The following is a 26,796-nucleotide window of genomic DNA, read 5'->3' as shown; positions in this document are numbered from 1 at the left end:
CATCCTATTGTATTTTCCCCCATCCCATTGTATTTCTCCCCCACATGTCCACCATCCCCCAGGCCCCAGAACCTTCAGGAGAGGTGTCTGACAGGGATTGGTGGGTCTCACAGGACCACATCCCAAATTCACCTGATTTGTTAATGTTGTGTATTGCATTTTGACCTTACCCACCTGGCCTTGTTTCATTGGTCTGGTAACTTGTGTCCACCCCTGAGATTTTGGGGGAACAAAAACCCCCTGTAACCGAGGCTGGGGGTCACTCCCCAGAGGCACAGGCCTGGAACCAGGGACTGCCCCTGAGTTACCCGAATAAAACCTTTTCTCCCTGAGCCTCCGGAGTGTCCCCTCTTTCGAACCACGGCCGAGACAGCTAAGGCAAAGGTGCTGCGGAGCCAAGACCCACGCAAAGGTACTGTTGGGCGTATCACAGCTAGCAGGGTGGCCCAGCTGACGCTGAGCTGACCTGAGAGACAGATACGCGAAGCAACACTGCTTGAGCATCTCTGCATCAGTGGCATAATGCTATCACAGTAGAGAAAACTGCCAAATCACAAGTAGACAAGATGGATCTTTCTCCAAGACACTGCTGCTCTCTGGAGCAATTCTCCCCCCTTTTTTTCAGACAGCTTAAACTGTTTAACCACTGCTTCCTTTTCCTTTTTTTTTTTTTTTCTTTTTTTTTTTTTTTTCTCTCAGTTTTTAAATGAGTCTCCTAGTTTTGGAAACACCATTTTTCCCTTACTCTTCTCTCTTTCCAAACACCAAGAGACACTGAGACACTGTCAAAGAATGGTCTGTGAAACAGAAGCAAAAACATGACAAATTGAGATGAACTTTGTAACTTGGGTTGTTTGTTTTGTTTTCTCCTGTAGGTGGACAGCAACATGATTAAAAATCAAGATATATCTTGAAGAGCAGGAGGAGGGCAAGAATATTGATGTGTGTATGAGGTCTGGTCCACTGAAACTAAGGCTGCCCTTTTCTAATCAAACAGTTATGTCAATTCTCAAAAGGATAAAAAACCCCAAACCAGCTGTAGCAATACAACTGCTTCAGCAAATGGGAGGCCTTTAGCACAGATCAATGTTGTTTGAATGCATGTGTCAGAAACAGGATACCTGACTCCTTGTGCAGGGATGGTGCATTAATTACACACTTCAGAAGGGTCTTTCCGGGCTCATGAAAAAATGTTCTGTTGTGCTGAAAGCCATCTGGGAAGGTCTCTGATCTCAATGTGCAGGAAAGGCCTTCTCTGGGGAAAATTCTGCTTTTACTCAACGTTTTTTAAGGATCATCAGTGATTCCTAAACTCAGATCTACTCAGCAGTATGGCCTGCAGGGAATCATGAAGAACAGACCAAGAGCTCACATGTGGGCTACTATAAAAAGAAGGGGAGAAAAAAAGAGCTTACATTGAAAAAAAATCAGAAAGAAAGAAGAGTTCCTCCCTCTCTGCAGACTATTCCTGTATGTCTGGAGTTATCTGTCTGTTTTGACACAGAGAAAAGACAGATGTACCATCTTTTCCAGCTTAATGTGTAAGTTACTCATACAGCCATGACAACAACATAGGTGGGAAAGAATTAAAATGAGCCACAATCATAAGCTCAAATTAAAAAAAACAAGCAAATTAAAGAAGCATATTGTGTATTTTTAAGGAGTATTGTAAGCAGAAGAGGAACAATAAATGGTGATTTCACATAGCAAAAACTTATTCTTGATTTTGTTTGACTGTTTGTTAAAGCTAAGATCTTTATCTAGGAAAAAACATCACTGGCTACTTGAGCCCTAAAAAACTCACAGTGAGACTCAATAGCTAAATGCTGTAAGAAATGTCATGATTTGACTGAACAGGGCCAACTCCCACACATTGAAATACTCAGTTCTGTAGTATGACGAAATTCTTTACCTTTGCAGTATTAGCAACACCTTTGTAGCTATGAGAAATGCCAAAGATCCCAAGAGAGATGGCCATCACCTGAGAATCTTAAGCTAGTCCTCTAACAATGAGTTTTGCACACTTAGGCAACTGAACTAGAAAAAAAGGCAATTGATCATTACATTTGCAAATAAAATCCTATCTAAATTTATTAATAGCTGAAATCAGAATTACCTAGATCTTGCAGAGCACCCATCCTTGCAATTGTGCATGGCATCTCCCCAGATATCATCCTTGACTTCCTTTAACTTTCAGGGGAATTTAGAACATTGCTTCCTAACATCAGAGCAGCCCTTACCCCTTTCAAGAATCACAGATGAACTACGTTGGAAAAGATCTTTGAGATCATCAGTTCTAACCTATGACCTAACACCACTTCATCAACTAAACCATGGCACTGAGTGCCACGCCCAGTCTTTTTAAAAATATCTACACACACAGTAACTCCGCCACCTTCCTGGACAGACAATTCCAGGGCACAATCACTCTTTTAGTGAAGAATTTTTTCCTAAGGTGTAGCCTAAACTTCCCCTGGCACAACTTAAGACTGAGCCCCACTTGCCTACATCCTCCTGTCAGGCAACTCCAGGTCCCTCAGCTGTTCTTCATAAGGCTTGTCTTCCAGACTCTTCACTAGCCTCGTTGCCCTTCTCTGGACACGTTCAAGCATCTCAATGTCCTTCCTAAACTGAGGGCCCAGAACTGGACACAGCACTCAAGGTGTGGCCTCACCAGTGCTGAGTACAGGGTAAGAATGACCTCCCTGCTCCTGCTGGCCCCACCATTCCTGATCCAGGCCAGGATGCCATTGGCCCTCTTGGCCACCTGCACACTGTTGTCCCTAAAGAATAACAGCAGCCATCTAAGGAACTGATTAAAACTATAGTCCTCAGAATATCCACTGTCTAGCTTACAGTTACTATCAACAGAGATGTCTTTTTTCTCTGTTGAAAGACCTTAGAAAAAACAATCTCTTTTAGACTGTTTTTATACTGATTTTGTTAATTCTTGTCTAGTATGATGCAAGGGAAGCACAAGCTGTCGCTCAGGTGAAGTTTGGAGTTGATAAAATGCCAAAAGATTTGGTTTGGGAGGTGTTACAGAAAGTCAAAAGGAAATAAGAAAATGAAAATTTCAACACAAAAATTGTGTAACCTTTATGAGATATTCTGATCTGCTCTATGAATAAGAGACTGCAACATCTGACTTCACCTTTACACTTTGTTGGCTTTTCCTATCACTCCAAAATTTGATAAGTTCACATAAAACCAAACAAGTAAAGTTCCCAAAATCCCAGCCATTTCCTGCTTGATTTTGGCAGTGTATATATAAACCCTTTTTTTTTTTGTTCACTGAAGAACATATGGCCTGACCTACAAAACTGCAGTAGTTTACTTGGACAGTTTCAACATTTAATCAGCACTTTATAACCAGCAGTCATAATCAAGTAATTATTAATGTTACTTGTACAGCTAAGCCATGCAAAGTGTATTCAATAAAATGTTCTCATTTTACGCAACTGGGGGGAGGTGAGGAGGAAAGACGCCATTTCTTTTTTTTTTTTTTTTGTGTGTGTGTGTGTGTCTCATGAATGGCAGTCCCTACTGGTGGTTCCTGTAAGCCTCCCGTAAGTAATGTATTTCATGTTTGCAGTCATCTGGTGGTGACTGCTCTCATTATATGGTCATCTGTAGACCCCATCTGACAGTACTGCTTCATCCTGCTCAGAGAAGAGCAGATGTGTGACATGAAGTAACTACCACAAGATTCTCTGTTTACGGTCTGAATATACACTATCAACAGAGGAGAAGTTTTAGCACAGACAAGTGAACAAATATGACACCGGCAATAGAGCAGATCAGGGGTAGCTCCTCCATAAGGGGTGTGTCCTCCTGTGAGATATTACTACTTTTATCTCTAGACCGCAGAACTAGATTTCCTAATGAAAATGGACCTTAATTTCTTCAGGATTGTATCAAACACAGGAAAGATGCATTTCTCTTCATGCGAACTAGAATTTTGTACTGAAAATATCAAAACAGAGAAATCATCAGAATTTCAGAAAAGAAGTTCTAGTGGGATTTAAGTTTACTGTCATATTTTCCAGGTATTTTGCTTTTCAAAAATTAAAGTTTACAATGGAAACTTATAAATCTCAAATTATCAATATAAAAAATAAGAACATGAAGAACTCTGCTTCTTCTTCATTTTTGTGATAACACCTTTTTCTTTTAAAACAGCTGTTTTACTGAATTATTTTACTATTTACACATTTGGTGAAAAGATTGCCAAGAGTTTTGCACATGAAGAATGAACCGTTGACTATTATACAGTAAAGAAATCCAGTAATTATACAACTCAGCTCCTCCAGGAACAGCATGAGGTTTCTTTTTGCAATTTTAAAGCACTCTATGTTACCAATAAAGAAAGTTAAGTGTCAACTCTCAGACTGAGTTTCTACTTCTGAATTATATCCAGGTGTCTAACTTGACCTGTCTGAATAAGAGCATTCAGGGTTAAGTGAAAAGGATTACAAAAATGATTACAAGAATAATTTTGGAGACAATGATTCTAAAACTAGAGTTCCGCTACATCTAAAAATTCATTTAGTTTTCTGTATTCATTTAGACCTGTTTCCATAAAAATCTGCCTTGGCCCAGGAAAATAAGTCTTGATACCCAAAGTGATCCCACTTTGTAAGGAAAGCTTACTAATACTACAGAGAAATGTTTCATCTAATTTTTTCAAAGGGGAGTACTTAAACTTCAAAACCTGAAAGCAAAATCACAATGGATAAAGCAAGTATGAAAAGCACTTTCCAAGTCTGGCATAACTGAGAGTAGCATTCTGGATTGCATGCATCTGAACACGCATCTGTGCCTGCTTATATACAGTAAAATCTAACAAAATGAATATCCAGAAGAAAAAAAAAAACTGGGTAGAAAAAAGTGCAGAATGATACCTGTGTTGCACGAAGTAATAGCTGAAGTATCTTCTATAGATGTTGATTAAAAAGCCAACTGTGATTCAGAAGCAGAAAATCTAATCCAAAGCAAAATTTAATTCTAACCTTAGAAAAGATCCTACAACCATGAATAGTTGGTTGGGAGTTTTTGGTGTATTTTCTATATCCAAAAAGGACAACAGATTTAACACTGAATGAGTCATGTTACTTTGACTTTCAAAGATGCAAATATATAGCAGAACTCAAAATACTTTCATCTCAATTCAGCAGCGTCTGTTCTACCCATGCCTAGCAAACTTGTACACTCATATTGGTCAGACTGTCATAATTTAAACAGGGTACTCCTTTTATTTAACCAGCACTTCTTACCTTGCTTTGATAGAGGAAATGCAAGCACTAAGGGATAAAGGTATTTTCCCTGTCAGAAAAGACAACAGAAAAGACAACAGCAGAAATACAAGGAAAAGAGTACAACCCTCCCATTACCATTACAGGGCGATTGGTCTACATGATTAGCTGTTTCCCACAAAAACATTATAACTAGGCTGCCAGAAATTCATAGACAGTAGAAATAAAACAAAGGGAGAAACACTGTGTTCATTGCACTGTGTACAATGCTGATGTTTACCATCCCCATATCATCTGTAAATGCCATAAATGAGTTTCAGATATTTTGAATTGAACAGTAGCTATTTTAGTAAGGCATTTTTGTTCCGCCATTCAAAGACAACGGAACATATTCCTTAGTTCAGGCTTCTCCTTGTGAATGCATTCTGAAAATTTCAATTTGCTTTTTCAGCTGCTAACATAGCATGATGAACAGGGGATAGTCTACAGGCCTGTGTTACTTGCCAAGTTAATCCATTCCAACCTAGCTCAGCTTAACTCAGGACAATCACTTCAGATATTTTCCAGTTCACTGGTCAAACCTCTAACTGCCATTAGCTCAAGGTTAAAGAAAATGTCATCTACCTTGGGTCTCATAGTGAAAAAATTACATAGTCTTGGACATGATACAGGTGTTGCAGTTTTACAGCTGATATCCTTCAAGTTCCTTGGACCTACAGGAAAAGGATTTATATTCTTGCAGCTCCTGAATGTTCATTTCTGTATGTTTGTTTTCCCACAGATTGTGTGCATTGCTTCCAGCAATGTGTTTTATATTACCTGGAAGAATAGAAAGGCTCTAATGGAAAGAAAAAAATTTCATCTTATTGCCAGTGCAACAAGATGATGCCATGACTTCTCAAGCAAAGTTATCCCATTTATTTTAGAGCTTGGGGACTGGACTCTTCACTCTCTTATAGTCTTGTGTGCAACTACACTAGTATACACCCAACAAACTATGGGCCAAAGAGATATCTTTTTACTTATCACAGATAAAGAAAACTGCATGTCATTCATTTGTAAGTACCTCAGTAATGCATATAAAAAAGTAATAAGTCTTTTCTTGGAATGAGTTAATATTTTCTTTTTAGGGCACATATTGGCTATGCTTTTCTTGACATAAGTGCAGTCTCTCTCTCCTGAAGAGTTTCCAGACAGGCTTTCATCAAATATACAACCATAAAGAATTATATGTAGAGTTCAAGGGATAGCCTGGATTAGGCTGTGTGATAAACATCTACTGGAAAATTAAGATCTAGAAAAATCTCCTTCGTCTTCCTAGTACATCTTGTCTTACTTTATGTTGTTCTAGGATGTCAATGACCAATGACCCTCACCTTGATAGTAAAGTCTGCATAGAGAGGCCCAGATATTCTTAAGATCTCCTTGTCAGGAAACTTCTGGAAGTCAATGCTAGAATTTTCTACAAGGAAGAAGCCAGTGGTGCTGAGGCTGTTTTCACTCTTCACACCTTGGAGAGTCTTAGTTTCCAAATCTGACAAATAGAAAAAAATTGTCAGGAAACCAGAGCATTACAATTTGAAGTGAGAGCAGAAAAAAACCCCAGCACAAATAGGAAATATTGCAATTCTTTTCCCATAGTTATTTAAATTTGCACACTTTGCTTTTCTCTTTTCTCTTCCATCTGCTTATCGTCTTTGTTCAACCCTTTGATTTTTAGCTCACATTCCCCTTCTCACCCATAGGTAATGTTTTTACTCTCTTTCAGACATACTAATCCATTCCTTGTTAGGCACATTTGCTGTTGTTTAACTCACTCTCAGTAAGTCATGCTCCTATGTGGAGTGTGACTCAGACCTTGGCCTATGAGCACTGCTAAGCTGCTGTACCCTCCTTCAGTTCAAAGGTGGGTCACTAACCACATGTTGTTGTAGTAAACAATTAACTGAAAGCAAGATATCTTGGAAACAAAGATCAGTACGACAGTAATCCCACTTCCTCTCCAGAAGCAGTATGACCCATCCCAGTGGAGTAGAAGAGGAAGGTGGGTGCTGAACCCTGCTGAGCTCTCCATCTGGCTCTCTCTGTATTCACAGATCCGCAAAAGTGGGCATTAATTCAGATACTGTTTTGTAGTAATTACTTCTGATACTTCTGATTTTCTGATTAAAAATAATGATAATTTCTTAAGTAGAAACAACAGTCAGAAAGTAGGTCTGTTTCATCATTCAGCTAGCCTCCCTACCAACTCCAGATTAGGCTTTACAGTACTTGCACCAGTAAACTGTTTCTGGTAGTTATTTAAAAATGGCAGGGCATTTCATAATGAAGGATTTCAAAGCTGCAAACTTTTTACATATATTTATGAATATAGGCACAAAACCTCCAACACAGCAAGGCAACTAAGGCATATTATTCATCTATAATGCAGATCAATTTTCAAAGACAAAAAAATGAAAAAATAAAAAGTTTTTATTTGCATATAATAAGTTGCTTATTAGGGAACAAAAAAAGTAATTTCAGTAATTAGGCTGCTTTTCATGATAGATTAAGGGAATTAATTAATGCAGGAAGTTGCTGAGGCAGTGCACTAAGAACTTAGGCTGTAATGATGAATTCCTTGGTTTTCAGTGAGACCAGTCTCTTTCTTTGTGCTGCACTTGGCCATCTATTGTTTTTGGACAAGGCTGCATGCATCAGGAATAAAGATGGTTTTAAGACTTGTGTATATATAAAAAGCCTCCTGTTGACTTCTCCCACAACCAAAGTTCACAGGGCAAAATACTCCCTCCACCTGCAACTGACTGTAGCTCATACATATATAAAATCCTTTGATGGGAGAACAGAAAGATTCATGGAGACTTCTGAAATAAGAAAGAGATATATTTGGACTTATTCATGTTTACACAGTGCAGTTAATCTAAATCTCAACCAGTGACTGAGACAGACCTTGCTGATTCAAATCTTTTTATCACGAAATATGATATGGCCTGAGTGAAGCTTTAGATCCATCTCTCCAGCTAAAATCTCATTTCTCTCTGAGCTCAATTTCACTGAAACAATAACAAAAGTACGACATTTTCTGCCTTGGAAGAGAACATGTATATTGGAAAAGAAGACAGGAAGGAGGGAGTGGATATCATGTATTAGGAAAGTAATATCAGCCCTACTGGAGCAGCTCAGGAATACCCAAAGAGCCACTTAAAACTGAGGTGCAGGCATCATTTGAACTTTTAACAAAAACATAATATATCTTTTCTTGGTTTATAACCTATAATTTGCTGGTATTTATCCACAGCTTTAAATCTGAAGAACCCACAGGTTTCTTAACACAAGTAGGGAGCTACAGTACAGAAGTAGTAAGTCATCCCTTATTTTGATACCCTGTAAAAATTTTTTGGCTGCAAGAAAATATGAAGACAGTGAAATGATTTGTTGTTTCACATCTTTGCTAACATTCATGTTTGTACTTATACCGACAAACACAGAAGACATAAATGGTCTGTGTTATAGAAAATTGCTCGAGACTTTTAGAAAAGGAGAAGGGTAGCCCAACTTATCTTACAATAATATGCGCTACTGAGAGGTCAAGCACTACTGTTTGGGGTTTTATTCTGACAGTAAATCATATTTACCAATACTTTATTATTCATTTGCTGCTGATGAGAAAGAAAACAGCTTGTGAGCAGCTACTGCAGTGGAAGATGTGAGAGAGGGGTGCCAGGAGCTTCTATTCATGAAATAAATGTATTTGCCTTCAGGTCTAGCAGGATATTCTCAAATCCTCAGATTCCTCCCAGAAAAGAGGGATATATAGCTGCTGGGATACACAGATGAAGCAGGAAAATGTTATAGCCACCAAGTGATGGGCTAGCAAAACTCAGGGGTCTTAACTCCCTGGAGCAGTATCACTGCTAAAGAACAAGGTTTCATTTTTGTATGGTTTCAAATCTTTAGAGTGTGATTTTGTGTATGTGTGCATGCACACAGGCATGGTGTGAGTGCCTATGTGTATCTAAGGAAGAGAGAAGAACATAACAAAAATGTGTTAAAGTCATGAGCAGCTTGATGGCTGAGCTGAGCTGCAGGGAAACTTATACTTTACTTTTCTCAATATTTCTTCTCTCAGTGGTATGCATTTTATTAATTTCAAACAAAAGCATTTGACACCAAGCGAACCAGCCAAAGGATAAACAAACAGAAATGACTGAAAAATTATGGAGGGGCAAAGAACTCTGCACTGCTGGCCAAGGTCTACTGTGAAAAGACTGTACCACTGATGTAACTGGGTCTGAGGAAAACTGAGAGCAGGACTCATCTGTGTGTTGAAATTAGTGATCTGAGAGAGGGAAACCAGACACCACTGCGTAAACAGGGCATTGCAGGTTAGCAAGGCTCTCTTAAACAAATCTACACAAACTTCTACTTACATAAATGATCAGGTCCTTTCAGCACGAGGCGAACTTGCCTGCTTCCATAGGGAATAGCAACGACTGTATCATCCACTGTGGGAAGGCAAAAATGCATGGAGTAAATAAGCAAGGAAATTCCCATCTGTTTTCAAATAAGCATTGAAAGAGGTGTTTACAAGGCAGTCAAAAGAAAAACCTTAGGGCCAATTAAAAATGCCAAGAATTATTACTAAAAATCTGAAAAAATAACTTGTTAAATGCAGTAAGAATCTTCTGCTTACAAGAATCTAAAACTGGTGATTTTATTTATCCCCAAGTCCTTCACAACTGCTTATGGTTTTCATGAGTAACTAGTAAGTTTTTATTTAATCACAGCTCCACTTAAAACTCTCAAGTATTTTGAATAGATGTTTGTGGCAAAGCAGAGAACATAAGCTTAATCTGATGCTTAACCAGAGTAGCTTTCCTATTTTTCACTTGACTTTTTCCCACTTAAACTCCACAGCTTCTTCGCGATCCTGTCCAGGCTATGTGGTGGTCCCCTACTGCTCTCAGGTATGTAATCTCTTTCACCTCGTATTTTAATAATCCTAGGTGCTATAATTCTACTTCCCTTTCCACACTACTAGCAGAAAGCCCCTGGAAAAGCAGAAGCCCATAAGACTGTCGTGTAAATAGGTATTACAGCAGGATCGGCAACTATGAAGCCTTTGGGAACTTTGCCAATTGCATTTAAACTGAGGTGTGAATTTACATCTAGGTCACATGCAGCTGTGAAAGTTAGTTAGGTCAGCATTTCTGAAGAGGCGGTAAACTCAGCAATGTCCTGAAGGCAGACAGAAAGACACAGAAAGATTATATAAAATTCTATACCTGCATTATGAAGTGGCATGCCCCGAGAATGCTGACCTGGACTAACCAGCATATTTCATTCACCTTTCTCTGTCCTTTCGGCCTCCTTCCCATATAACTTGAAGTTGGGAAAGAAAAAGTATGCATGCCTAAAAAGATTTTTCTGGGGAGTAAGAAGGTGGCAGATGTGAGAGGGACAAAGTCTCTTTCACTATTTATTCATTAGAACTGCTCGCATCTATGTCATGAAACGCCTTTTAGCAGGAGCCACAGCTCTTCTTTCAAAACAATGTTTTGCTTTGTCAGGTGAGGCTAACTCAGACAATAAAAGCATCTTATCTTTTATTCAAACATATGAGTTGGGATCTTACACTTCTGACCAGACCAAACTGGGAAAGCTGTCGGAATCGACCTAAATCAGGATTCTCACTTACTAGTGAAATAGTCATTGATGTTGTTATTTTATATCAAAGGTGTGGAGTCAACAGAGAGAGGAAACACTACCAGAAACAGGAAAATTTAAGCAATACATTTATTCTTCCAATACACCCATTCATCAAAACCCATAATATCTCAAAAACTGTGAACTTTTAAATTTTAAATTCTGTAATGCATCACAGGAATTTTTGACACTCTTATATTTCAGAGCTTTATGAGATGAAATACTCATACTTTTGTTTCCCCTTACCATCCCAGAAGTGAGGCAGAAATGTAAGCAGTCTCTCTAAGTACCACAAAGTTGTGTAGACATAAAGACTGCTCAAATTTTCAGGCACTTCTGAATAATGTCCCATTTTCAAGTTCTGATTTGATATGTTTTCTCAAACTATCCAATATTTCAGTGTCTAATTCTTTTGTAACACTGGGTTTAAACTCAACACACGTTTTGTTAATACGCACCTCTGATACCACACTGATCAGCAAAGCTAGGAATCTTTTATAACTATAGATAATTCAAATTTTCTATTTAGAAAGACAAATATTCAATTTCTAAGAAATTAATTAAAAACTGATATTCTAATACTGCTTTATTCTACCATTCTGGCATTCAGATTCAAGGTACCCAGTAGGATAAATTATTTTATCCATTTTGGGGAACAAAATACTAGAGTACAATATATCATTTCTGCAGTATATATTTAAAATTTTTTGGAATGAGTGTGGAAAAACAGTAACTTAAATTTAAAAAGTTAAAAAACCCCCAATATTAATGACTGCTTTGTAGGTCTTATTTAAAGACAGTCCCATGCCATTATTATATCTGACTGTCTCTCAGTTACAAGCTCTGTGCTGCAGAGTTAATAACTCATTGACATGTCACAGAAAACCCAGACAGTTTAAGGACCATGTGAGCTTATATTCTCAGCATGCATCTTCTGCCCCAGGGTATTGCTAGGGCTATATTTCACCTGATCTTGTAGTTGCTCTCCATTTGAAATCCTAGCATGCTTTATGTGAAATGCAAAGCTCAGTGGGATTTATGCTTATCACAGTGCTTCCTGCTTTCACAAAGCAGAAGCAGTGGGGATTGAAGGATAATTTCCTGAGGTTAACAGTGATAAGGAGGAGACATTTCCTGTGAAGAGACGTGAAAGTAAGCAGGCGAACATTTAGTCACAGCTCTCTCCAGCAACAAGCAGAGGCAGACTGTTGAGCAGTTGTGTGGAAAAGACACAAAATGCTTTAACAGGTGTTTGGTTTTCTCTGGAGACCATACATAGGGAAGCAAAGGAAGGTCCCAAATAACTGAGAGGAGAGTGCTCAGTGCTAAAAAGAAAGTGCAAAGTTTTAGGCAAAAGTTAAATGTCATGTAGGTACATCAGATTCCCATGAGAGACATGTTTCTTCTAGTGTTAGATTTTAATTTGAATTTTGAAACGGTTTGTCAGTTCTTGTGATGAAAAATGGAGTTCTATCTATCTCCTGATCACTACGATATTCAGTGGAAATCTGGAACCACATCTATTTTTGATAGCCATAACAAGAGTAATTATGTGAATATCTAGACAGCATTATAATTTCCATGAGTCTCTTTTAAAACTAATCTATTTTGCTAGTAGACATCAGTCCTGTTTTAGAGAAATACCAACTTTGCACTAGGTGATCAGCAGAATGTGCTCACAACATATGGGACTAACTCTCTAGCTTCTTGGTGAATACAAAGAAGCCTGCTTAAATGCAGCTTATCTTCACAGGAAGGACATACACAGTTTCCTAAAGATGATATAAAATAAAAAGAGAAAGATGCATTTTCTGCAGACTTCTAAAGAGCCACCCAAGCCACCTAAGAAAAAAGAATATTTCTGGAATGAATGAAGGCTTTTGTAGCTTTTTTATTATTAGTCTTACAAAACTATCGACATAGGTGCTTTCTTTTGCATAAAAATGTAGATGAGAATTCAATGTCACTCCACATCCTGCTCTACTATGTTTCTGTCTCTGATGGCACTGGGACATATATACTATCCCTATAAATAGTGAATAAGCTGTTTCTATAGGAAATGCTAAGTGTTTATAAGCTCTATGAATTTATTTCTCTTATGCCTTTGCATGATATAAACAACAGAGAGAAGGGAACTGAACGTGAGCACCAAGAGAAAATTAATTTAGACTGATGTGCTCAAGACTGTGTTTGGAATCATTCTGAGATATAAACAGCTTCAGAAACTATTGGGACAGCTCTGGAATAAAGGTCAACTGTCCAACTCCCAGAACAGTTCTCAAGATTGAATACTGTTCTTAGAGAAACAAAAGTCCCAAGCGAGGCCAAAGAACACCTCTGCTGATATCTAGTCACTGATGTACATTTCCCCTCTGGTTTTTCTAATTCTGCATGGCAGTCCGGGTTTAATCCCTTGGACAGACCACAGATAGAGCACATAACCAAATGAGACCATTGGTTAGGATTCTAATGAGGGGACTTTGGAGACTGAAGGTCAACATAGTGCACAACATCTTCTGCATGACCTAGAAATATGTAAAATAATTCCTGTGTATTTAATGGGGGCTGCTGGTTTTTGGGTAGCAAACTGTAGTGAGTGTAGGAACTTCATGGTTGCATGAAGCACACAGAAAACAGTTGAGTCTACAGGATGCTGTTCTTGTGTAAAGGTTGGGTTTAACTTGGGTCAATCAATCAGTGGCATGATTACATCCTGAAGTATCTCATGAATTCAGAGAATCATACAATCCTGGAATGGTTTAGGTGGGAAGGACCTTAATATCATCCAGTTCCACCCTCTGCCATGTGCAGGGATTCCTTCCCAGGTTACTCCAAGCCCCATCCAACCTGGCCCTGGACACTCCCAGGAATGGGGCAGCCACAGCTTCTCTGGGCAGCGTGTGCCAGGGCCTCGTGACCTTCACAGCCAGGAATTCCTTCCCATTATTCCATCTAACCCTGCCTTCTTGGCAGCGAGAAGCCATTTCCTGTGTCTTGTCCCTCCATGCCTTGTCTCAAGTCCCTCTCCAGCTCTCCTGGAGCCCCTTCAGACCCTGGCAGGGGCTCTGAGCTCTCCCTGGAGCCTTCGCTTGTGCAGGTGAACATCCCCAGCTCCTCCAGGCAGAGTTCAGAGCAGAGGGGCGCCGGGTCTGGAGGTAGCTCTGCAGGTAAGGTCTCACCTGAGTGGGGCAGAGGTTGGATATTCCTCAGCTGGCAGATGAAAAGCTTACTGGCATCAACACAGCTGTGTGGACTACAAGCTATGTCTACAGAGAAAGTAGACATAATTCTAGAAAAAGAGGATTATTTTATAAAGATAACTTGAAATTTAGCTATCAACTAGTGAATCCAGTCATTTAAATGACTGGATAAATAAAATTAATCAGGCCCTGACTCCAGATTTTCTTGTGTATTTATGTTTATAGTGACAAATAAGCAAGATGCAGATACAGATGAAGTGCCAACAGTACTGGGGAAGATAAATGCAGAAAATGAACACAATAGATTTTTGAAAGAATTCCAAAATTTTCACAGCATTTACATAAATAATTTTGAAGCCTACCTCAAAAAAAATCATATTAATTCACAAATATGGGAATTCATAACTATGTCTTTATGGTTTAAAAAAACTCAATTAAAAAAATACTTATTTTTCATGGATTCAAAGTTCCTAGTGTTGCATATAAACATGGATATTTACAGCAGGGAAGTGAATAATGCCACACAGTTTATTCAGACTGCACACAAAATCTATGATTTTCCTAGCTCTGCATAACAATTATATACAGGCAAATGTGTCTGAAAAATCCATTCTCCAGCATTTTTTTGACATTTGTCTCAGTCTAAGATCGTGCCCTCTGCCAGCTGCTCTCTTACCTATATATCATTTTTTACATTTAATAGGAAACCACTGGGAGTAGGTACTAACATTTTAGTACTGTGCATAATATATTAGGGCCTTTATCCTCAGCAGAGAAGAGATGAGCACCTTTTTACCACAAAGCAACTAAAAAACTAATTACTCATACAGGTAAAGACATTTGCCAAAAAAAAACTTCACAAACACTATTGCGTCTCAAGTGGCCTGGAGATTTCCAAATCTCTTCCTGCTCATTCCAGAAAACTTAACAATGAGGTGAAATTCCATTCCTAAATCTTTGTGAATTATTCCCTTTGTCCTGTAATGTACAATTCAGTGTCAGCACTGGAACTCTTATGAGGATTATTCCTTTCTTTCCTTCCTACAAAATAGTTTCCCTTCCCTTCCCTTCCCTTCCCTTCCCTTCCCTTCCCTTCCCTTCCCTTCCCTTCCCTTCCCTTCCCTTCCCTTCCCTTCCCTTCCCTTCCCTTCCCTTCCCTTCCCTTCCCTTCCCTTCCCTTCCCTTCCCTTCCCTTCCCTTCCCTTCCCTTCCCTTCCCTTCCCTTCCCCTCCCTGGACTTCCCTGAACTTCCCTTCCCTGAACTTCCCTTCCCTCTTTTTTTCCTCCTACTCTCCCTCTCACTCAGCAAACACGGAGCAAAACACAGTAGCACTGTGCTATCAGCTGCTCTGTGTGCCATACCCATGCAGTTACTCTTTGACAGAGAGAAGCTTTTGTAAAAAGCAGCTCTCCCTGTTATAGAAGCCACAAGTATACACACACTGCCTGCAACAGATACACTGCTATTTGAATCTTTAAAGTCATGTGCTATTCAGCAATTGTGAAGTGGCAGAGCTGATCTGATTAAATTCTAAGGCTGAGGGCAGGTTTTCAGGCTAGTACATGTGATTCCTTAGGTGTCTCTACATAGGCATGAAAATACACCTTTTAATCCTTCCTTCAAACTGATCGGACACACACTATCTCTCACCCCAAAAGTTTTCTAGTTCCATCTGTGGTGCTGTGAACAGATTGAAAAAAACCTGTTGGGGGTTCAGGATAAACTTAATGGGGCACACTAATGGTACTTTAGCACTCAATTAAAGCTGGGTCAGCATGCAAGAAAGGGCACGTTTTCCTGTAGACATCTCTCATGCCTGTGAAGGCACTTTCTGACAACTTAAGTTCCTCAGTTCCCCATAGAAATGAGTGACCATGCTGAGGATGCAGGCATATGTGATGCTAAATAGGCCTTGGAGGGAGTACTCTGCCAGGTTGGTACCACCAGCCCCTCAGGGTTCCCCTCTGCTGTAGAGCAGCATAAACTATTCTGGTCACAGCAGTGTACACTAAGTCCTATGCATAGCCAGCTAATGCAGCCAGAGAGGTGTTGAAAGGACTTGCTCTCCTGATCTTCACAGGCAATTACCTATCTGTAATGGGGAATATACTGATGACACCTTTCCACAAGCCTCTCTCCATCACCAAAACCTGGCCAACAGTCTGAGCAGGGCTGCTTTAACCCAAGAGGCAAGCACCTGCGGGGACAACTAGACTGACCACAATTATTCAGGTATCCAAAAAAGAGTGGAGTGACATCTAGCTTGCAAGAAATGGAAACTTCACTAGAAGGAGAAGGTAGCACTTTAACAGAGGGAACAGCTTACGTTTACTTGCAGAGAGCTGGGACTTATACTGGCCCCGAACCAGCCGGCAGGTGGACCCATCTCCATTGCAGACCCCACAGTTATCTTCCTTGACAGCACTTCCCAGCTGGTGGTCACAGCCAACAATCTGGCAAGAAAGAAAGATGTGCAGTTGTATGTGAGCACTTACCAGCTGACTGGTCAATCCATCTCTGCAACTAATTGCCCTCAATTTCTCTCTTAGCATCTCTTGAGGGCCATAAAGTACCTTAGCAATGAAAGAGGCTGAGCAAATCTGGAAGTGCACTGAAGTCAGGCGAGAGATAGTGAACAGGTTAGTACTCAATGGCTTTTGCAGTCCAGAGGAAGAATATTGTTGGAGGTTGTTATTTTAGGGCATTGTAAACATTTCTTGGTCAGAGTCCTATCAGAAATTTCACTTCTTAGAGTTTCACAAAGATAAAGCCTGAAACAAATGAAAAGACAGATAAGAAACAGATTGATAGATAAAAGTAAAGAGCAGCATGGATCAATAGTAACATGGCTCTGAAATTTTACCTGCTACGCAGCTGGGGAAGCCATGTGGTTTTAATTATGTTTGACAATAATCCCATTCCACACTGTCAATGCCTGTGTTCAGACATTGTAAAAGATCTGATAAAGAAGGCTAAAATGATTGCAACAAAAGAATTGAGAGTCATTGTATGAATGCAATTACCTGCTTGAAATTGGCTTTATTCCTACATGCAAAATGTTTGGTTCAAAATTTTAAGAGTTGAATAGATAAACTAGGTTTCTCAGTTTGCAAAACCCTTTTTATTCTGAAGAGAGTCAAATAGTAATTTATAATTAATACATTTAAAATTAATGGACTATTTGTTCAACACTGTGTTTATGTAGGCCTTTTACTTTATGTTCTGCAACCAAGTTATGAAATTGGCATGTAAATAATTGAAATCCAAGAAATTTAGAAAGTCCTTAAAGTCTCTTTAAGTATTACAAAATGAAAGGCCTTTTAGCATTCTGGCATGCAGAGTAAACAATGAACAAATATTTGTCTATAACTTCTAATGAGTTTGTGCTAAGGCTCTTAGCCAAACAGTGAGTGTATATATAAACACAGGGAATTTTAAATTAAGTGGTTTTTATCAGCTTTAAAATTTCCCGCATTTCTGAGTTTTAGTTAAATCAGAGAACTAGGCCCTAGAAAATGATGGGAGCAAATAGGACACTTATCATTAAGACTCATAAAAGCTGTATGTGTAACTTGCCCACTTAAACATTCAGACTAATATTTCTTATTTGTGCAAGTCTGAGTGTGCAGAAGTACACATCTCTGCTATGGTGAGATATACATCTGGCTTTGACACTTTATCTTCATTTATCTGTGAAAATGCAGGCTTTAATAACCAGTATTTTCTTTTAGCTATTCAATTTCCATTTCTAACATCATTATTTTACTAGCTGCAGAATAGCTGTTTCCTTGATTATGTCATATTGACAGTATAATTAATTTAATTTACATCATTAAAGATTCAAGCTTGATGAAAACTATCATTTTTTTTTTAATTTTACCTACTTCTTCCAAGCCAGAACCAGGGGAAACCTCCTATGCTTTTACATTATATTATGATCCCTCTAAGAGAATTAATGAATCCTGAAAATGTAACAGTAACAGCAATGATACTTTTCCTTAAAAAGCTTGTCATATCAAGACTGCAAGAGACATTTTAACATACTACAAACACCATGACAAATAATAGATAGAAAACTGAAGCAAAGATAAGTGCATCTTGACTGTGATTACTCCCTACAAAACTTTTAAGTACAGATACACAACTTATATCCACAGTACTCTGTAAGATTCACATCTATTTTTTTTTTCTGAGTAAGAAAATTCCTACAGGAGCTGAATGACCTTTGATGTACACAAACTGGTATGCTTTAACTTCCATGAATACCCTATGTAGACAACACAGTAAAAAGAATCACTTGCATGATCTGAAAAATGTATGACAATGCCTACAAATCAGATTTTCTTTCTAGTGCATTAGAGATCATTAGCACCCGCAGTGAGAAGGGTCCTGCTGGAGAGCTCAGATAACAGAAGGAAGTTTTTCATATCTGCTCAAGAATTCAGTTTAGGATGGTATAGGAATCTTTATGCCTTTGCCTATTTTGAAATGACTATGTGAACTGCTTGGATAGGAAATAGTTTGGATCTTAAATTCAGGTACGAGGTAACCAATTTCAAAAAACTGCATTTACTACTATAAAGCACTTTTAACTTTATGAGTCATCAGCTCACACACTGCCATGAGCTATACCCTCATTAAAGTTAATTTAAACTGAGCAGTTTGGAGCTAGATCACAACTTGTGGAGGAAACTACCAGGAAAATCTCAGGTGTGAAAGGAAGTTATATTGTGGCTTTTTTTTTTTTTTTTTTTTTTTTTAATTGGACAGCCATTACCAGTGTACAGCATAAAAATATTCCTTCTGTTGAAATGCTGTGTTTTGAATGGAAGTTTGAGCGAAGTGGAAGTATTGAGACCTTTGTGATTACCAACATTTCTGTGGTATGTACAAAATGTATATTACCCTACTGCATTTGGCAGTGTCTCAGATAATTTTCTGCAATTAAAAGTTTTGATGAAATTAAATTAATTTCCTATTTCTCCCCAAGGTCTCAGCAGAGATTTTTCTTTACTCTGTTAGATTATCTGTCTAAATAGATATGCAGAGCTCTGGGAATATGTATGAAATTTTCATTAAAAAAACTTAGGAATGATTAACTAATGTCTGAAATAAAAAATGTTCCCAAGTTCACCTTTTTTTAATTTTGTTTTCTTTTTTCACTACCTAGGGAAATTCTTCCTTCTTTTGAAGGTAATTACATGCACTAGAAAGGGTGCTAGTCTTTGAAATGAAGTCACTGATGCTTTAAAATGAAAAACACTATTCCAAATCTCTTATATTAGTTTTTAGTGCTCTTACATGACAACATTTTGCAGGCTGGACTCTTATGACAGCAAAAGATCAGACAAGGAAATATTAAAATGCTCCTGAAAAAATACACAGTTCATGAGAACAGGATCTTTTGTCTCTGAGCAGAAGAAACAGAAGTATGGCTGAGTTGAGAACGTCATTTCCATAACGTTATTTTCACTGTCCATCAAGGCTGCAGAGAAACCATTGACAAAGATTATGGAATGAGTGAAAATATGTCACCACTGCCCCAGAAATACGCAAAGGGTTAACAAGGCACAGGAAGGCAGAATTGTTACTTTCAGCATCCACCCATAGCATGAACAAAACACAAAGGGAAGGTTTTAAAATGGCTGTTATCAGAGATGACAAAGATGCAAGACACTAGGAGAGGCCAGCTATCAAGAAAAGTAGACTGACTTGGTCTGCAGAACTAGAAATTTGCCAAGACTCTGAGCTATGGGCATGCTCACCTGACGAGAGGTGGTTGAGGACCTTGTCCGGAAAACAAGCACCATGGAAGGCACTGCTTCATCAGCATGGTAAGCAAAGGAAACAATGAGGATACTGTACCTCCTATACACAGCTCAGAGTAATGCTTTGGGGGAAAGTTTGAAACAAAATTACGAAATTTTTGAATCAGAAGTCTAGGGAATATTTCACTCTCTGAAAATCTTTGAAATATCAACTCCTTGTCTTGGTTTGAAACTGGATCCAGTGTTGAAATCCTGAAGTTTCTGTGGGATAGAAACTTCATTTTCTAGTGCATTCTAGTTCTGATCTTAATATATCTTGGGGAGTTTAGGGAGTTGAAATCTTTTTCAATCCATAAAGGTCTGGGAAGGAAGCCCCCACTAGGAACAGAAATGGATTACTACAACAAATTGTGCCTGGAAATATTCTGAAGTAAGCAGTTTTCATACTCATTTCTATTACATGTTAAGCTTCCTCCCGTTAAAGTAGGGTAATGAAGCACAGACTTTCCACACTGAAATCTTTTGAGTTTCAAGTTGCTAAAGTGCGGTCAGAGGCTTGAACTGCACATTGTTACCACACAAAATGTCAGAAGCAGCTCCATTGAGTTCCCTTACAATCTAATCCAAACTCCATTAAAATCAAGAACGTGTACTTATAAGTTTGATAAGTTTTGGATGAAGCTTTTGTGCGCTCCTAAAGATGCTTCTATGAAGCTCATTACTACTGTAGTTAAATGCCCTTAAAGCAGTAAAGGTAGATTTTGCAGAGGTCTGGACGTCTCTCAGTGTATGGAAAATGTCAGCCGTGAAGTACCAGAGTGAGAAAATCACAAGTGAGTACCAATTGCCTGCCCAGATCTTCTTCACCACCTCTAAAGTGACCTGTTTTTTAATTCTTCTTATAGATTTAGCATAAAAAGTCTAGCAACAAAAAGCCAGAATAATAACAGCTAATCCCTAGTTGGCTAAGCCTGTATTGTTTTCTGGCATGAAGTACCACAGCTCTACTCTGAGGTAAAGTTTCCCTATTACATTTTAGGCTGAGGTCCCAGACTTCATGCTGAGTTTGACTCTTCCCCCAGGCCCCTCCCTTACTCCACTTGACAGCCCATCTTTTGACAAAACAGAAAAATAAGGATGTTCCTGACTCTGAGACACATTGCAAAATAATTTTTACAGGATGCTGTAAGAAAAAAGACAGCTATCAAGTTAGCAGATCAACTGCTTGTGTGTAGTTCAAATGCATTGGGCTAAAAGCCCCACAACAGGAGTTGGAACTAACTCACTGAGTGCGTGCATGAGTGTTATAAGTGCATGTGTTCCCCTTGTGGACTTGAACTCTGGCTCAGTTTAGCAGATTTTTCCAGAAATAAAACTGGACCAGCAATGACAGGTTCTGCTTCAGCCCTGCTAGTCTGGAAATGCCCTGAAGTAAGAAGTTTTCATAATAATTTCTATTCAGTATTAAGAAATCCTGGGTAGGAAATAATGTAATAAAGCAAGCTTGCAAATCTAGCCAATTATAAATAAATCCCTCTGTTTTTTAAAGGGCATGTCTGTAGTTCAAACAAGAAGTTCTGAGAATCTGAAAAAAACAAAGTTGCTCTTCACATAGATACTAATGTAAGGCTCAATGTGGGACTTAAGTGGATTGTCACTGATCAGCTTGAAAAAAGTTTTGAATCAGAGCCATCATTTCAACTGGGTTCAAAATCCTGTTTTACAGAATCAGCAAGAAGAGCTGCTCTACTCTTCAAATTACTGGAGAGAGAATAAGCTTGAGCCTGTACAGCAAACTGGATTTGGGTTGGTGTCTGTGACATGGGAACTTGCACCTCCTGCTGATGAGGTATCTGACCTTCAGTGCACTGACATCCTTGAGATGACATTTTACAGCCCCAGCACTTTTCTGACTCAGCTTCATGACATTATCCTGCCACAGGCAATCTTGGCCAGCACCAGGCACTAGGCAGGACACCCCCAGGTCCCCAGGAATTCAGGTGAAGGCACAACACAATCCAACTAAAATTGAAGACCATAAAACAATTTTCACAATGGCAAGGCAAACAGTAACAATGCTGGTAACAACAGGCCCAGTGACATGTGCAATCAGTGTACTTGCTTGGTATTGAAGAGAAATATGTCTTGCAACTGTTCAGGCACTGTGAAACAAGCCTCAGTTACTGATGAGTACTCCAATTGTTAAATACAGCCACTTAAGTGGCTAAGACACACCTTCCAACACATGAAACATGGCTGGCCAGCTTGTTGATTTGTGGCTGCTGATTGCCCTATCTACCACTAATTCACTGCAACCAATCTGCAGATCTTGCTCGGCATCTTCCCATCATTCTGAGCTAGCCAGAGCTCTCTGCTATTAATATATTTAAACAAAGACCCTTATGCAGCCTCATTTAACTAGCACAGCAGGCACAACACATTGAGAATCAATGGTTCAGCCAAAGCTCTAGAAGCAAACAGCAAACACTCAGCAGCAGAAGAAACTGAAGAGAATTTTCTATTTCTTAATTTCTCTCTGGGAAAAATAAACGTAAACTCATTCTGAAGCTACCCTTGACTTAACAAATAGCAATTCAACTAATTTTAAAGCTGTCACTTCTTAAATGAGGATTACAGGCACATTAAAATCTTGGATGTGGGGAAAATATAAGTCCTTACAAGCAAATTTAATTAGGAGGAATCTTCCAAGACAAAAAAAAAAGAAGTTTGAATTTTTCAGATTTATTCATTTATACCAACCAATTTGTTGTGTGGGCCACCATAGTAGAGTCCACAGATGTATGAACAAAACTCTCTCTAGTTCATTCTCTGGTGATACATAAATCCAGAGGCTGCTGCTTGTAAGAGGCAACATTTAAAAAGAACTAACTTCCAAGAGTTTATGAACACACAACAAATAGGAAGAAAAGAAGCTTCTATAATTATTCATATTCACTTGCCATTTCATTCACACATTTCTGTGGTTTTCGCTGCATTAGGTTTATATATCCATATTGAGTTAGAGTAAAAATTAGTTTCTACTTTGTCCTTACATGCTTGTAAACCCTAACTTTTTTCTCAGCTAGTGCTGTTTAGCAGACCATTACTAAATGGAATACTTGCATTTCTCCAGAAGAAATACATCGATACCCATCTATTGTATGGGTATCTTAACAGTTCCAGGGGAAAGATTTGTCAATTTTTTGCAGAATATTTAAACTTTACATCAGAAAGTGATTGCAAAGGCCATTCTAACACAAAATTCATTAAGGCAGCTCTCTCTCAGCTTTCTGGTAGCAATGTGCTTGAGAAACCAAGAGTAAATTCTGCCTGCTGGACCTATTCTTTTCTCCTAGGACATGAAACACTAATTGTAAAAGCATTTAATTGACACTTGCGACACATTACATTTGACTGTGATTCTTTGTAAGCTCTGGTGACTTCATGACATGCTTGAAATTGCTATTCAGACCTCTCTTCTGTTGGGTATACAGGCTTCTTTTGTTGGCAGGAGTCGGTCCTCTGTCGGCTGGATCAATGGGGATCCAGCTGCAGAGCTTTGTTATACCAGCGCCAGCAAAGATTTTCTGGTGCTTCGGGCAGTCACATAATCTGTGTTATCAAGGAACAGACATCTCTCACAGTTCAAATACTTGAGAGAGGCTACGTGTCCCCAGCCTACTGCTGAAACAGCTTAGCTAGTCTAAATGATATTCTAGCCTGCTGCTCAGAGTGTAAAAGGAGTGCATGCAGGCCCTAGGAGAAGACATTTAGGATGAAAGAGGAAACTATCTCAAAAGCCTGCAAAACACCTGTCCTGGGTCTTCACAGTAATTGGACCACTTGTCTTCCATGGGAACCACACATTTGCTGAGGACTCTCAAAACTGCCCAGCCATTGCAGACACGTTACCATCCTCATACAGCAATAAAGCCATTGCATAACTTTACACAACTCAGGCTTTTAGTGTGCTAAGGAAATACATGAACAGAGACTACTTCCTGGTAACTAAAAGAGAATCCTTAGAAATCGCCAAGCTGCTCTCTTAAATTTCTTATTATTTCCAATATTCCAAATTACAATGCTCCTCCCTCCCTCTGCCACCAGAACAGGGAGCTGCTCTTAGAGCTGCTGGTCAAAGACATAGGCACAGCAGACAAGCTGGTCAGCACTGGAGAACAGCATGTATTGTTTCTGCTAAAAGACTTGAACAAATTATCTCTGCAGAAGTGCTAACCTCTATTAATCCAGAAAGTTAAAAAACTCATAACTCAGGGCAGGGGAGTTCTAATAATGCAACTGAAGATTCTTTCACACACAAAAGATAATCCCATTTCCCTTCCATGCTCCACCACAAAAATCTTGCTACCTGGCATGATGATAGCAATTTAAGCATATGGCTATTACTCTTATGAATAATAAGAGTAAATAACTAGTTTTTCTCCTCCCCACTCCTTTCTATGTTCTTAAAAGATGTCATATTGGAGGAAAAGCTACTTCTTTTGTCTCAGAAAAACTGAAATTCATCAACAAGAGAACAAAATTGCGACCTGCTACCTTCAGAACATACGTTAAGTGAGGACAGTGTAAGACAAAATACTCAAACAGCAATTCAGTCGTTCAGCCTGACACAGGTTCACATGACCAACAGAAATCAAGAATTCAGTACTTTCTGAAATGTTATCTCTGCAGAAGACATCTATGTTTCAATGGATTATTAAAAAAAAAAAATATATTACAAACAGGGGGCAGAAATAGCTGAACTACACAAGACTGAAATCCCAGCATGGTTCACAAGGGGCAGAGTGGACTCCTGGTGTTCTCATTCCCCAGAACTGGAGCTGACTAGAAAGGAAGGCATGCAAAGAAATCAGATCCCAACTAAGGAATGACTAGGGGCAGCCATGGGCCCCCCAGCTGCAAATTCCTGCAGCTATGCCCCAGGTGTATCCTATATGGACAGTCAGGGCCCAGGGCAAGTTTGTAAGCCTTCAAGAGCCTGCTGAGGTGACCACCTTATCTTATTTTTACCTGTCTCATGCAGGCTTACCGTGCCAATGAGTAAAATATCCATGCACCAAACTTCAAACATTTGACATTGTTATCCTGATTAGCTCTGTTTATTAGGCCGAACTGGAAACAGGAGAGGATGCGTGCAGCAACACTTTGTATATGGAAGGGAGAAGGAGAAACTCTCCATCCTGAAGTTGTGATACACAGGAAATACAACAGAGTCACCCATGCTGAGCAGAGCAGATTTTTCCACTCCTCCAAAATGATGCACCAGTTTGTACAGCCTCTGTCTCTGATGAAAAAGTTAGAAGCATGCATACACACACAAACACACACACACACACATAGAGCCATTTAAGTACTGGTATATATAGAACCACAAAATAGAATCATGGACTAGTTTGGGTTGTAAGGGACCTCTAAAGGTCATCTAGGTTAATCCCCCAACCACAGGCTGGACACAGAATCAAAAAAAGGCCTCCAAGATCACCAAGTCCAAATTCTGACCAGCTACAGGTTACTGGAATTAGTTAAAGGTAACTAAGCTCGTTACCTGATTGAATTCACTGGGCAGCTCAGCGAAAAGAAAAAGAAAAAGAAAAAGAAAAAGAAAAAGAAAAAGAAAAAGAAAAAGAAAAAGAAAAAGAAAAAGAAAAAGAAAAAGAAAAAGTCTTAGGAATCAATAAATCAGATTTTTTTTTTAAAACTACCTCCAGTATCATGTGGAAGTAGATCTTTAAAGAGAAATTTAATACTCTATAAACATTAGACATTTATATAGGCATTTCTGGGATTCAGCTTTCTTTAACAAATAACCTCTAAAATTAAGAGAATGTACAGCAGAAAGTTGGGCCATTTTGTGAGAAGAAACAAAAGGCTGGTTTTGGTCCTCATCAACTTTTTTTTGTAGTAACAAAATTAGTTAAAAGCCTTTTTTAAAATCCCCAGTTTTATAATCATTGGATCTGATCCTACAATTAGAGCAATAATATGATTCATTGTTATTCTATCATATTGATTAAGTAATTTTATGGTCTTTAATAAAAACCCCCACCAACATTAGTAATAATAATAGTAATAATAATATTAATACCAATAATAATAAAAAAACTCATGCAATTAGGATTAGGTTTCATTTATCAATAGAAGAATAGCTTTTCAAGTTTTATGTAGAAAGCAGAAAGTAAAAGTAGAACTCTTTTAGCTTGCTTCTTCAGAGAAATTTAAGGAATCAATAGGTCTTTTACATGTATGAGAAGTCAGCTTGTATATAACTCTTCTCAAATGCATTTATCATCAATTTCTTGGACTAGTACGACTGTTTTTGACTTTTCAGCCAAATGATGTGGTTAATTGTAGCATCAGTATTTTTTTTTCAGAATTTTCTGCTAAAGTTTACTCTATCTTTCATAGACCATGGCTACACTTTTGCCTCTGACTGGAAGCCTAACACTGTTTCATCCTTTCACCAGAGAGTTCAGTTATGGCCATTTTCAGTGTCTAAACTTTCAACATGAAAACGGTGCAGCTGTCATGATTTTTCACAGAGAAGCACTGCAGTTGTCCTGAGCTATGGCTGAAACATTTAAAGCAAACTCACAATTCATACACTTCACAGCAGCTCGTTTGACATGTGGTCCCCTGGGATCCCTGGGCTGGAGAGACTGAAAGGATAGCAGAAGACTAGGGTCACTCTGGCTGTGTAAGTAAAAGAGACTGCCCAAACTGAAAGCATCTGATTCATGATTCTGACTTCAGGGAAGCAATACTCATTTTTGGCTATGATATTGATGGGACATGCTTTTGGGAAACTACACAACCATTTACTATTTGGCCACAGATTTAATGAACAC

At 38.7% G+C, this 26,796-nt stretch overlaps 2 protein-coding genes across 6 annotated transcripts in view; one reads left to right on the top strand and one right to left on the bottom strand.

Moving 5' to 3' along the window:
* Positions 1-26,796, bottom strand: part of ADAMTSL1 (ADAMTS like 1) — a gene marked incomplete at its 5' end in the record, with an annotated part of 171,752 nt that overhangs the window by 101,462 nt on the left and 43,494 nt on the right. The window contains 3 exons of the mRNA XM_083883570.1: positions 6,632-6,789; positions 9,686-9,760; positions 16,489-16,615. Coding sequence (XP_083739696.1) covers positions 6,632-6,789; positions 9,686-9,760; positions 16,489-16,615 — 360 coding nt within the window. The remainder of the gene's footprint in view (positions 1-6,631; positions 6,790-9,685; positions 9,761-16,488; positions 16,616-26,796) is intronic.
* LOC310922769 (uncharacterized protein) overlaps positions 7,218-26,796 on the top strand; it is a 31,620-nt gene continuing 12,041 nt past the window's right edge. For 2 of the 5 annotated variants that reach the window (XR_014592484.1, XM_083883571.1), the window contains exons 1-2: positions 7,218-7,299; positions 10,173-10,222. Coding sequence is in view for 2 of the 5 variants with exons in the window: in XM_083883571.1 (XP_083739697.1) it covers positions 7,269-7,299; positions 10,173-10,222 (81 nt within the window). In the remaining 3 variants the exon portion in view is untranslated. Of the gene's footprint in view, positions 7,300-10,172; positions 10,223-16,711; positions 16,971-18,932; positions 19,143-21,656; positions 21,925-26,796 lie in introns of those variants that run through there. The other 3 variants (XR_014592485.1, XR_014592486.1, XM_083883572.1) reach the window with 3 other exon arrangements.

Source organism: Zosterops lateralis, assembly GCF_965231275.1.
Source record: "Zosterops lateralis genome assembly, chromosome: Z".
NCBI classification, from domain to species: Eukaryota; Metazoa; Chordata; class Aves; order Passeriformes; family Zosteropidae; genus Zosterops; species Zosterops lateralis.
This window is presented reverse-complemented; position numbering and strand designations above follow the sequence as displayed.